Below are 13980 nucleotides of genomic sequence, written 5' to 3'. Positions count from 1 at the left end.
TATTTTAAGGCTTGTCACAATCTAGGATCAGAAACTCAAAAAATGCAAATGCTAGCTGAAACAACGGCTGCTTGCTTTAAAAAGGGAAATGAGAGATGTTTTATATGCAGGGATAAGAACCATTTAAAAAGGGATTGCCCTAAGAAAGCTAATAAGAAAACCTCCAAAAGTGTGCCCCCAATGCTGTAGGGAATGCATTGGGCCAAAGCGTGTAAATCTAAATTTGATATTGAAGGAAAACCTATTTTGGGAAACTCCAAGCAAGGGACTCCCAGGTCCCCTTCAACAAAAACCAGGGGCAAAATCCATCTTTTCCCTCAAACCCTCTACATCCAGCAGTGCTGCCATTGATATACCAACCCTAAATGATTTTCTCCTTTACCCTCAAGCAGTCCCTTCTAGAATACCTACCGGACTTTTTGGGCCCCTGCCCCCACAAACCTTTGGTCTTTTACTTGGCCAATCTAGTTTGACTTCTAAAGGGATTACTGTTCACCCTGGAGTAGTTGATTCAGATTATAAAGGAGAAATTCAAATTATGATGTCATCTCAGATTTTATGGCAATTCAAAAAGGGGGACAAAATTGCTCAATTACTCCTTTTACCTTACATTTCTATTAACTCCTCTAATGATGTACAGACAGGTGGATTCAGCAGTACAGGTCAAAAACAGTCCTTATGGACATCATTAGTATCTGAATTTGCCTGACTGAATATAAATATCAAAATTAATGGTAAAAGATTTTCTGGTCTCCTCGATACTGGATCTGATATTACTATTATATCCAAACATTTATGGCCCAAATCCTGGCCTATACAAAAAAATCTCTTGCCAAATTGCAGGAATTTCTCAAACCAAAGTGCAAGAAGTTTATCAAAGTGTTCAAGTCTACCCATGTGATGGACCAAAAGGCCAACCTGCAACATTAAAACCTTATGTGACAGATGCACCCCCTTAATTTAATAGGAAGGGATTTACTTATGCAATGGCAAACTCAGATTTACATTCCACATTTTTCCTAGGGGCCACTGCTCATTTAACAAATAATACAATTATTAAAATAACTTGGAAGTATGACAAGCCCATTTGGACAGAGCAGTGGCCCCTTACAAAAGAGAAACTACAGGCTGCTAAAGAACTTACAGATACACAATTAGAATTGAAACATATCGAGGAATCTTGCTCTCCTTGGAACTCTCCTATTTTTGTTATAAAAAAGAAATTAACAAATGGCATCCCTTAACAGACTTTAGAAAAGTTAATGCATCTATGAAACCTATGGGTGCATTACAACCAGGAATCCCATCGCCTACCACTATTCCTCAAAATTGGCACATTATTATTATTGATTTGCAAGATTGCTTTTTTAATATACCTCTACACCCTTTAGACCCAGAGAGATTCGCTTTCTCTCTCCCTTATCCTAATCATATAGGGCCTCATAAACGACACCGATGGACTGTGCTGCCTCAAGGAATGATGAATTCTCCCACCATGTGTCAGTACTATATAGCTAAAAGCCCTTGAGCCTGTGAGAAAACAATTTCCTGACTCTCTTGTTATCCATTATATGGATGATATATTGTTTTCGGTTCCATCTGTTTCAGAAACTCAACACATGTTTGATTTAGCTCAACAATGCTTAAAAAACTGTGGACTAACTATTGCCCCTGAAAAAATTTCAAACCTCTACACCTTATCATTACTTAGGATTTGTTGTTAATAGACAACGTATTACTCCCCAACTAACTCAGATTCATACTGACAAATAATCAACCTTAAATGATTTTCAGAAACTCAGGTTATATAAATCGGATTAGACCTTCTTTAGGCATTGCTAATTATCAACTGACTAATCTATCTAATACTTTGAAAGGAGATCATGATTTAAATAGCCCTTGATCACTTTCTCAAGAGGCACCAGAGGAACTCTATTGGGTACAAAATAAATTACAGAAGCAATTTCTTACTCACATTAGACTAGATTTACCTTTAGAACTATTTGTACTCCCCTCTCTTCATTCTCCCATGGGACTCCTTGCCCAACAAGAACACCCAATAGAATGGATCTATACCCATTTTAGAGGAATAAAAGTCACTTACACCCTACCTTGATTTAACTGTTCTAATCATTATCAATGGAAGAAATAGGACTAAAACTCTAATTGGTTCTGATCCCCCATAAAATTGTGACACCTGTCAATAAATCTCAATTCGAGAATGCCTTACAAACTTCTACTGATTTCCAAATAGCTTTTCTGGAATATTTTGGAGAAATTTCATTTCATTATCCTTCTAACAAGCTATGGAATTTCTTCAAAAATACTGAATTTATTATTTCCCGCATCGTCAGCTCACAGCCAATACCTCAAGCTGAAGTTTTCTATATAGATGGGACTAAGAACGCTAAAGCCTCATTCCGGTCTCTCAAAGAATATAAAGTGTTTTACACTAAATTCCATTCTGCTCAGCAAAACAAATTATACACTCTTATTCACATCACACACTAAAATTGCAAATAAAAAAAATTAAAAGGGGGAATACCCTGGAACATTGCTATCTTCCTTTCTGAAGCAGACTCTACTAGATGCCAAGGTAAGATATCCTCTAAACCTATAACTATTGTTAATACAGCTTTGTTTGTTTTAAATTTTTTAAACTTACCACAAGGAGATATCTTGACAAGAGCAGAGAAACATTTTGAGGAATTGAAGGCACCTAGGTGCGCTACAGTCCACGGGGTCGCAAAGAGTTGGACACGACTGAGCGATTTCACTACCCTTCTCTTCCTCTGCCCATTTGGTATCAAGACAGGTTCGGTAAACAATGGAAATCTGGGAAGGGAAATCTTACAGGGAAAGGGATATGCTTGTATTTCCCCAGATGGATCCAACGAACTCACATGGCTTCCTCTTCGGAAGACTCGACCCAAAGGGGCCCCCAGCATTCAAAATGGAAACGAAACAAAAAAAACCCCAGGAGGAAGAAATTCCAATACCGGCCACGTTGACTCTAAAGATCTCCAGGAAGCACCGCCCTTGGCGACATCAACCTTATGAGTCCTGAAAACCTTACTGCTATGCTCGCTCCATTTGCATGCGTGACCCTCCTCCTCCCCATCCTGCTGGAGCCAGATTAACTAATCAGACTTACTGGGTTTACTTACCCAACCCCCCTTTATTGCAGGTCGTAGAATGAACGGAGAAAGGACCGATTGTATCAACCAATGACTACTCCCATATGCCTCCTCCCTGGAACGTGAAGGAGCCCTAACACCCTGGGGAGGAGGGAAAACTAATTAACATTTCTTTAGGCTATGAAGTCCTTCCTTTGTGCCTGGGCCCAGGGGAATTATGCATAAACTTCAGCGGACAAACTTGGGCTTTCGTCCTGCCTTCAAAAGAAGACCTTTGGACATTGCTTGGATTATTTACTGCCCTTTCTTTGTGAACCATGTTTACACTACTGAAACTTTAGGGAAAGAGTTAGGGATAGAACAAAGAACAATATGTAAAGGGTTTACTTATAAGAACTTTAAGTATACTCCTGTTCGTTGGGACAAATGTCAAGCCAAATCAGGAAAACTAATATTTGTGGCTAGCCACACCATTGTCGATTGGGGACCCCACGGTATGTGGTTGTCTAACTGCTCGGATGATATTAACAGCACTGTGTGTGATTATGCTACTCAGGTAGCTTGGGGGGTTACTAATACTAGGATGGAACATTACCATGACAAAGGACTTCTTGGCTGGCTTGATGGTGGAATGGCATCCCCTAGTCCTCGGATCATCCTCAATAAACAAATTCGACCTGAACAATGGGACTTATGGAAACTTGCTGCGAGCAACGAACAACTTGGAACTTGGACTGGTCATTTCACAGGAACCAGTCATAGTAGTCACAGTAATTATTTCTTTCACGATATCAATCATACTTCATACAAGCTTGTATTCCCCTTCCTTTTGTTTTAGCTATAGGAAACTTACAATTCAATAAGACGTTCTGTAACTTGTATAAATTGCAAATTGTATACCTGTCTTAAGAAATGAATCCCTTTTGATTCTTTGATCTCAGCGTAACTTGTGGTTACCAGTAAATCTCCAACTGTTAGGGGAAGCACACTGATTGAAACCGCCCACCCTGGCCAGGCACCATAGTAACCATTTGCATGAGTTGTTTTATGACAGGAGATCCTGATAAGGAATACGGAACTAATAAGCCACCACCAACTGGAAGAGTTCGGGAAAGGTCAAAAGGAAACACCGCGTGTCTGTCCACTTCCCAGAATCCCTCTTGCTAGCATCCATCTTGGCTGAGCGATGCGTGCGCCACCAGGAAAGACTCTGAATTAGAATGATTGGCCAAAGACTACCCGGAAACGAATCCCATCACCATAAAACCCAAGACTGCAAGCCACGCGCAGAGCAGTTCTCCTGGGTTCCCTTACCTACTGCTCTCCACCCGGGTGCCCTTTCCCAATAAAATCTCTTGCTTTGTCAGCACGTGTCTCCTTGGACAATTCATTTCCAAGTGTTAGACAAGAGCCCAGTTTCGGGCCCTGGAAGGGATCCCCCTTCCTGCAACACAACGGCCCTGGGAAGAAGGTCCCATGGCTGGGCTTGCTTCCCGGGTACTTACTAAATCACTCTGACGATCTAAATGACTCATCGGATGGCTGATTTTTGGCATTTTGGGATTAATAGCTATTTGCACCACTGCTGCTGCCGCTGACATTGCCTTACAAACCTCAATTCAAACACATGATTTTATCCAAAATTGGGCTAAAGATGCTCATACTGTCTGGGCCACTCAGGCTCAGATAGATGAGGATATTCAAGATGAAATACAGGAACTAAAAACAGCTATCAAATGGGTTGCAGATCAATTAACAGATGTACAAAAACAAGTGATATTAAAGTGTGATTGGAATTCTACTCAATTCTGTGTTACTTCTGTTCAATCATAGTTCCTATAACTGGGAGCAAATCAAATTTCATTTACAAAATATTCATGATAATGCCTCTCTGAATGGACAATTATTGCAAAAAGAAATCTTTGAAACCTTCTCTAAAAGTCTGCCCTCATCCACCAATCTGGAAATTTTAGCTGAACAACTAGCTGATGAATTATCTGGGCTAGACCCAAGAGGATGGTTTCAAAGCATCACCCACAGCATAGGGTCTGGAACTGTAACTCTGGCGATTGTCTTGGCAATTATATTTGTTGTTTACTGTTGCCTTTCCGCCAAAGTTGTTAAAACTAAACAAACTCAGAAAGTCAGGACTTTTTACAAATATAATAAAATAGGGGAAATTGTCAGGGAATGTTTAACAGTGGGATTCCTGGGTGCTGTTTCCTATCTCTCTTGAGCCCTCTGTTCCTTATCAGTCCCTATCAGGGGCCAGAGGAGCTGGCAAGCTGCTCCCAGGACTGAGATCATAGAGATGGGATGCTTGCATAGGATTTCCTTCATTAGCTTTTCCATTTGGTGAAAGGGATTACTTAGGACCATCTTGTGATATGGATTGCCTTTTGGCCTTATAGCCTCTATTGCTCCTTGTTTCCTTGGTAACTTGTAAAGTCAGGCCTTTTGATCTTTATCTGAAGAAGCTACCGTGTAATACGGTATATATACTCTTACAGAATTCAATAAGCACCCTTGCTCCACCAGAGACTTGGGTACCCGTGTCCTTCTCTCTCTCTCTCTCTCTCTATTTCTGGATGATTCCCTGGGGCATGAAGGCTGGCTGCATAACCCAGGGCATATTAGCCTCTTTCCTTCTTTCACTTTCTTATCGTCGACTCTGGACCATCAGGTTCCGGTCCATTAAAGGACCTCAACAGGCGGGCAGTGAGCCTTCAGTGAGAATCTCCCCTGCCTGTGCTGGCCCTCTCAGGCATCATGCTGGTGTCTTCTGGACTGCAAACTCCCTGCTGACTCTGCCGTGTCCCCTGCCCCGGGCCTGCCTCCCCACCCATGGGGCCTCTCCCTGGCTATCTTTCTCTCTGTTCTGTTGCCCTGAGTGTTCAGAGGCCCTGGCCCCTGCACCTTGGCCTCAGCTGAGCTTCAGGAGCTAAGAGACCCAGGTCTAGTCTCCGCCCTGAGGCCCATGTTCTCCAGGTCAGGCTAATGTGCCCACTGAAGGGCCAGTAGCAGGGATGGGAACACCACCCAGAAGTCAAGCTTATCGGAAGCTCCCATCTGAGGTCACCCTATCTGTGACCAAGTCTGGGCTCCCCTCACCACTAGGTATCTCCATCTTAACTTCTACCCGCTTTTCCTAGGCCTGCTCTCCTATAGCAGCCCCTCCCAGGTATCCCATCACAGTCCCAGTCTTTCCACCTCCCCCGGGCCTGGGCCATCACTCCATCCTTTAAAGCTCCAAAGCAGCCACCTGGGGCAGAGGACTGCGTCTTCCTCGTACCTCCCACCTGTGATCCCCCATCACCTGGTCATAGGTCCTAACTGTATTCCTTCCTAGACCCCCTGGATTCCATCTCCTTAGAGCGGTCGGGGGTCTTGCCAAAATATAAACCTCTCTTAAAATCCTTCTCTGCCAGGTAAGATTCTTCTGAAATAAGGAAGAAGACAAGCGTGTGTGCTCTCAGAATATTTAATATTTGCCTAGAAGAACTAGTTAAGTCAATAAGGCAAGAAAAATGAATAAGAGGTATAAATATTGGGAAGGATCTGATAAAAATGTCATTATTTGGAGGTGATATGATTACCTGCTTAGAAATAGCTTTCTTAAACTCCAGAAAAGCCTATTTTTAAAAAGCTCTTAACTGGACATGGAAAAATGGACTGGTTCAAAATTGGAAAGGAGTACATCAAGGCTGTATATTGTCACCCTGCTTATTTAATTTCTAAGCAGAGTCCATCGTGTGAAATGCTGGGCTGGATGAAGCACAACTGGAATCAAGATTGTTGGGAGAAATATCAATAAACTCAGCTATGCAGATGACACCACCCTTATGGCAGAAAGTGAAGAGGAACTAAAGAGTCTTGATGAAGGTGAAAGAGAGTGAAAAAACTGGCTTAAAATTCAGCATTCAAGAAACTAAGATCATGCCACCCAGTCCCATCACTTCATGGCAAATAGATGGGGAAACAACAGAAATAGCGACAGACTATTCTCCTGGGCTCCAAAATCACTGAAGATGGTGACTGTAGCCATGTAATTAAAAAATGCTTGGTCCTTGGAAGAAAAGCTATGACAAACCTAGACAGCATATTAAAAAGCAGAGACATTACTTTGCTGACAAATGTCTGTATACTCAAAGCTATAACTTTTCCAGTAGTCATGTATGGATGTGAGAGTTGGACCACAAAAAAGGCTGAGTGCTGAAGAATAGATGGTTTTGAACTGTGGTGTTGGAGAAGACTCTTGAGTCCCTTGGACTGTAAGGAGATCAAAACCAGTCAACCCTAAAGGAAATCAATCCTGAATAATTATTGGAAGGATTGATGCTGAAGTTGAAGCTCCAATACTTTGGCCATCTGATGCAAAGAGCCGACTCATTCGAAAAGACCCTGGTGATGGGAAAGATTGAGGGCAGGAGGAGAAGGGGATGACAGAAGATGAGATAGTTGGATGGCATCACCAACTCAATGGACATGAGTTTGAGCAAACTCTGGGAGATGGTGAAGGACAGGGAGGCCTGGCGTGCTGTAGTCCATGGGGTCGCAAAGAGTCAGACGCGACTTAGCAACGGAACAACAACAAAAAGGCACTTAAAAGGCTTCCCTTCTTGAGGCTTTCCTGGTAGCTCAGTGGGAAAGAATTCACTTGCCAATGCAAGAGATATGGGTTCAATCCCTGATCCGGCAAGATCCCACATGCGGTGGGGCAACTAAGCCCTTGTACCCCAACTATTGAGCCTGTGTTCCAGAGTCCCAAACTGCAAGTACTGAAGCCCGCATGCCTAGAACCTGTGCTCCACAACAAAAGAAACCGCTGAAATGAGAGAGGTCTGCCCTCCACAACTAGAGTGTAGCCCCCACTGGCCAGAACTAGAGAAAAGCCTATGCAACAATGATGACCCAGCATAGCCAAAAATAAATAAATACAAATTTTAAAAAGACTTCCCTTAACACAGCAACAAAATATAACCCTTGTCCCCACCCCAGGCTGCCATCACCCTCAGAAGCACAGACTCCTCCTTAGCTCGGCATTCAAGGCCGTACCTGGCCCCTCCTGTTTCTTCTCCCACTCTCTCTCTCACTCACTCGCTCACCCACTCTGATCACTTGGACACACTCACATGTCCTCCACACCTTTGTACAGACTGTTCTCTCTGCCAGCAGTGACCTCACCCTCACCTTCTCCAGCTGCCAACTCCTTCACGGCTCAGCATAAGATGGCTCCTCCTGCAAGACGCCGTCCCTGACCGCCTGAGCCCCAGACCACAGTCAAGACCTCCTGCTCCGCGCCTGGTTCCTGACCTGTGCATAGCTTCTCCCATGACTGAGGGGCAGGTCCAGGGTCTGGGGCATCTTGCCCTTGACCAGAGCCCCCCAGGGCAGGGAGTGGGTCAGACCCAGCGTCCAACCACCGCAGGTGCCCAAGGAAAACAGATAAGCAATGTCACGTAGGAGCATCAGCCCATGGGTGTGCAGACACTTTTGTGACTGTGGCGTCCCCTGGGGTGTGTGTGCCTCAGAGGGTCTGTGAGTGGCTCTGTCCGTGAGTCTGCATCTGTCTGCTTTCTACCTGTGTGTGTGTGTGTGTGTGTGTTCACTGTGACTTGAGCTGGCATTCTGGTCTGGGCTCTAAGCGGAAGCCGTTGGCCCAGAAAGCCACTGGCAGAACCGGAATTGTCCTCACGCCTTCGAATCCCCGTCTACCGCCCACAACACCCCAGAGGCCTTCCTCCTCTACCTGCGTGGACATACCTGCTGGGTGGGTAGACGCTGGACCCCAGGCAGAGCAGGGCCACCAGGAGAAGCCGGCGGGGCCGGGTCCTCAGAGCGGGACCTGGGCGGTGGGGCCTCTGGAGCAGCCAGAGGGATTGACCCACGGCTGGGGCTTTCCAGCTACGGTCACGCAGGCCGGCCTCCGCCCCACCCCCAGCCCCACCCTCCACCGTGAGCCCCACTTTCACTTTCAGCCATCCTCCCCCCTCCCCCCGCCCCCCGCCCTGCTCAGAGGCAATCATGCCAACCTTTGATTCCTGCAGCCGTGCGGAGCCCAGCCCAGGCTCAGGTCAGAGTCAGGGGCCCTGGTGGCTGTCTGCTTAAAAAATATTCACAGCCTGAAAGTTGAGACGTGCATTCCATTCGGTGGGAAGTTTTAGGACTTCAAGCCTGGGAGGCAGCACCTCAAGTACCCTGAGAGAACTGCTCCAAGGAGGGGAGCGGGGGACTGGTTATATTGAAGTTTTGCAACGAAAGGTAGTAGTCTGAACACCAAAAGGCTATTGTTAATTAAAGAAAACCAGATATCCCAAGTCACGGACTTCGGCACTTTTCTGTTTGTGGGAAGACGCAAGGGTCTGTCACTGAAATCTTTCCTTTCATCGCACCTCAGCTGTCAGGTCCTCTGCACCTTCACATCCCGAGCTTCCTTTCCTCAGGACCACCGTCGGGGGTGGCTGTCATCTGATGGTTGCTAGGCAGCAGGTATTTTTCTCCTTCCTGTTTCCCCTTGGGGCTCACAGGTTCACACTGGAGGGCTGCAACTGCTGACGATTGTGACACCCTTGTTTACTGATACGGCAGGAAATATTCCATCTCTCCTTCCCAGGTGTCTCAGCGGTAAAGACGCCAATGCAGGCAACACGGGTTCGATTCCTGGGTCAGAAAGATCCCCTGGAGAAGGAAATGGCAACCCGCTCCAGTATTCTTGCCTGGGAAGTCCCATGGACAGAGGAACCTGGCAGGCTATAGTCCCTGGAGTTGCAAAAGGTTTGGACACAACTTAGCGGCTAAACAACAACAATTTCTCAGAGTGAAAGAGAGGATGAGGGGGTAGCACTCTGGGGTCTGTAGGGAGCTGACCCTGCTGGGAACGGCTGGGACAGCCTGAAGGAGTCTTTTGGGCCTAGAAAAGAAAACAACAGTCTCAAAGGCCCTTACTGAATCATCTAACTTCGGAGAAAACAAAACAGAACTTTAGGTCCCACCCTGATGCTCCAGGCTGGTTGCATCTGTCTGGGACTTATCACCCCCTGTCCGGAAACCTTCCACCCCCTACACCCGCCCAGAAGACTCATCACCCCCTGCCCAACTACAAATGCCATCTCAACTAAAGAATACCCAAAACATCCCGCCTGATTAACGTTTCCCTTATCCCTTCCACAAACCTCCCTATAAATTTGGAGCCTCTGGGGAGCTTCCCACGTGGCGCTAGTGGTAAAGAACCCGCCTCCCAATGCAGGAGATGAAATTTGGAGCCTCCCTGACCCCTCTTGGTGCTCAGCCTGGTCGTTAGGCCAACTGTTGCCTCTCCATGCCTGAATAAAGGTAACCTACTTCTGTTGAGGTCATCTTTCCTTTTCTGCCTCGGCCCAAACTATACCTTACACAGCCTGTCCCTCCTGTGGTCAGATTGAGGCCCGAAGGAGCAGGCACCAACCGGCTGGAAGTGGGCACCCAGCCCATGGCGCCCAAGCCCAGAAGGACCCTTCCCTCCAGGGCGGAATCGTCAGCACCAGTCCTGCGCCCTGCCAAGCTCATCCTGAGAGCCCCAGTGCCCTGCCTGTGCTAAGAGCCCCGAGGGCAGACGTGGGGGAGCGGAGAGTGGGGATCGATGCAGCGACACCACAAGGAACATTGTAAGCCACTCATCAGGACCTGGGAGAAGGAGGGGGCCCAGAGGACAGACAGGATCGCACTCAGGGGCGAGGAGGGATGGCAGGGGTCAGCCCGCGAGGGCGGGCACGGAGGTGGGCCTCAGCCTGATTGGCCACCAGCACACGGCCCACTTCCCCACGGTGGCTCCAGTTAAAGACATTTAGTGGGAAGGGTCACTGAGATTTCCCAGAAGAGGCAGGCCCTACACCTTCCTGGGGGGATTCCGCTGCTGGCGTCCTAGGGAAAAAAACTTAGGGAAAATCCAGGGAGGACAGATCCAGGCCTGTTCACTCTGGCTGGAGCCACAGAGCCGTGGGGCAGAGCAGCAGAGGTGCTCCAGACAGCATCCTGGAGAGAATAGACACAAGCCTGTGGGCCATCCCAAGGCTGCCAACCCAGACATTCATTTTCTCGAAGTTCTGAGGGCTACAAGGTCCCAGATCAAGGTGCTGGCAGGGCTGGTTTCTCCCAAGGCCTCTCTCCTGGGCTGTAGACAGCCGTCCTCTCCCTGTGTCTTCACACGGTCACCCCTCTGTGGGTCTGTGTCCTGACCGCCCCTTCTCATAAGGCCATGTTGGACTAGGACCCCCTAAAATGGGCTTGTTTTAACTTGTTGTGGTTGTTCCGTCGCTAGGTCATATCCAACTCTCTGTGACCCCATGGCTCTTTAAAGACTTATCTCCAAATACAACCACACTCTGAGGTCCTGGGAGTTAAGACTTCAACAGAAGGAAGTTTTGAGGACAAAATCCAGCCCTCAGCAGACTGGAAGGCACCCGAGATGCTGCAGCACCTTGCTGTCATCCACAGACAGACCACGCTGTACCTGGAGATGCCAGCACCTCTTCTAGGAAGCCCTCTAGTTTCCTCTTGAGTCATTAGATCCTAGAGCCCTGGGTTCCCCTCTGTGAGGTGAGGCCATCAGAGTTCCAGCTCAAGCCTGTGAGGCACCGGCTACTTGGGAGAGCCGTCCCCCAGCTCAGGCTGGCCTGCCTGCTGGCTTCTGGTCCCATGTGTCTCTCCAACGGTCAGAGGTGAACAGAACACAACCTTGACAGAAGGAGGGGTCCTCGAAGAGACTACCCAGGACTCTTTGGTGGGAGCCCTGGGACTTTGTGGGGTAGCCGGTCCCCACCCATGTTGCACGGGGTCACCAACTCAGAAAGGCACAGGAACCCGCTACATGGCAGGCGAGTCCAGGTCTCTGCCTCTGAGGACTGGGTCTTCCCCTGGGCCACGGGTGGTGCACTGCAAGGTCCTCAGTCTGCCCCTCCTGTTCTCCAGCTCAACGAGGCTCATCTGGGTGCTGGGACCTCCCGTTGTGGGTCACCTCCACTTCAGGGCCCAGGATGGGGGCGGGGGTTCTCCCAGAGCTCTTTCCGGCTCCCAGCTGCACCCCACCCCTGCCCAAACCTGTGTCCACTTTTCAGCATGAGGCTGGGATGTTTCTTTTGTCTTATTTCTAGGTTGTTTTCCCCAACTTTCTCAGTGAAATCCCTTCAGAAAAGTCCCAGCCTTGTCTCAGAGGAGCCTTGGGTGCAGGGCTGGTCTGGCCTGGGTCAGGAGAAGGCTGGGCCGAGGGGGCAGCTGGAAAGGCATGCACGGCTGGGGACCCAATGATGAGAACAAGTCCTGCTGCCTCATGTTGGACCGCACCACCTTCGGAGAGGCAATCCTGAGTCAGCCTCAGGTTCTTCTTCTTGTTGTTCTGTTGCTAAGTCCTGTCCGACTCGTTTGCGACCGATCCCATGGACTGTAGGCCACCAGACTCCTCTGTCCAAGGGGATTCTCCAGGCAAGAATACTGGAGTCAGTTGCCATGGCTTATTCCAGGGGATCTTCCCAACCCAGGGACGAACCCAGGTCTCCCGCATGGCAGGCAGATTCTTTACCAACTGGGCCACCAGGGAAGCCCAAGAATACTGGAGCAGCTGGCCTATCCGTTCTCCAGGGAATCTTCCCGGCCCAGGACTCGAACTGGGGTCTCCAGCTTTGCAGGCGGATTCCCCACCTGAGCTACCAGGGAAGCACCCAGCCTCAGGTTATTTCTCCATAAAACGGGATTGCTGTTGGGATTCAGTAGGTTCACCTCGGCAGAGTATCTGGGGCTCAGAGCAGGAAGGAGAGGGACAAGGACCACACCACCAGAGGCCTGCCCGCGTCTTCGAGGCTCCTGGGGAGGAGCCAGGCTACCGCACGCTGAATATAGGGGCCCAAAGTGCCCTAATTCCACCTTCACTGCTGTGGGGCCCAGGACAGAGCTCGGCCTGGGAACAGGACACCGAGGCTCTGGTCTCTACCCTTCACCGGCTGTGGGCCTGCGCGAGAGACAGTGTCTGTCTCCGAGCCTGGATCTCTCGAGCCGGATGCTGCGATGCTTAGGTATTCCTTGCCCGGCCTGCTGGTGGGCGGGGCCGTGGCGGCGGGGCGGGGCCGCCGGTGAGCTGGGCCGTGGCGGCGGGGCGTGGCTGCCGGTGGGCGGTGCATACGCCTGGCACCGCCCCCTGCACCTACCACGCCGTCTCGCGGGTCAGTCGCTGTGGACTCAGCCGGTTCTACTCGTTACGGGGCAGGCCCAGAGGGTGAGGCTGCTCTGCCCGGTCCCCACCTGGCTTCCTCCCTGGGCCCGACTCCCCCGTCCCCCTGCTCCTGGGGCACGACAGGGTCCCGGGACCCCCCTAGTTGAGGCGGCGCCTCTTCCCCAGATCTGCCCTGGTCAATGGTGAGCTCGAGGGTGGCGTTGCGGGCACTCGGGCGCTTAGGTCCCAGGCGCACCGGGAATTCCGCCTCAGCCCGGCTCTTTGTTGGCCGCGGGACCTCGAGAAGGTCGCAGTGACACCCTGCCCGGGAGGGGCGAGGATGAAATCTCAGCACCATCCCCCGCCACACACACACACATTCCACACCCGGAACCCCCCCGCCTGGGAATGACTCCCGGCTTGCTCGAGCCCTGGACCCAAATCCCCCGTGTCCACAAGTCCTGGCAAGGCTTTCTGTGAAATGTCTGCCCCCTGCCCCCTTGTGGAGGCGACAGGAAGGGCCAGAGGAGGACGGGAGGGACCTTGAAGGACAGCCCAGCCCCCCTAACCCCCACCCCAAGAGGAGCCAGCCTGGGCCTATACACAGGCCACAGGTTTAAAATCAAAGCGGGCTGCCTGGCAAACTTCTGCACCTCTGCCTCC

At 49.4% G+C, this 13980-nt stretch overlaps 1 protein-coding gene across 1 annotated transcript in view; it reads right to left on the bottom strand.

Moving 5' to 3' along the window:
- Window positions 1-9206, bottom strand: part of LOC122419778 (exocyst complex component 3-like protein 4) — a 45629-nt gene extending 36423 nt beyond the window's left edge. Inside the window, exon 1 of the mRNA XM_043434590.1 lies at window positions 8901-9206. Within this exon, the coding sequence (XP_043290525.1) occupies window positions 8901-9163 (263 nt within the window). The 5' untranslated portion in view covers window positions 9164-9206. The remainder of the gene's footprint in view (window positions 1-8900) is intronic.
- Window positions 9207-13980: the final 4774 nt, after the last annotated feature.

Source organism: Cervus canadensis, chromosome 17 (genome assembly GCF_019320065.1).
Source record: "Cervus canadensis isolate Bull #8, Minnesota chromosome 17, ASM1932006v1, whole genome shotgun sequence".
Classification (NCBI taxonomy): Eukaryota; Metazoa; Chordata; class Mammalia; order Artiodactyla; family Cervidae; genus Cervus; species Cervus canadensis.
Note: the sequence above shows the minus strand (reverse complement) of the source record. Positions and strands in the feature narration are given on the sequence as shown.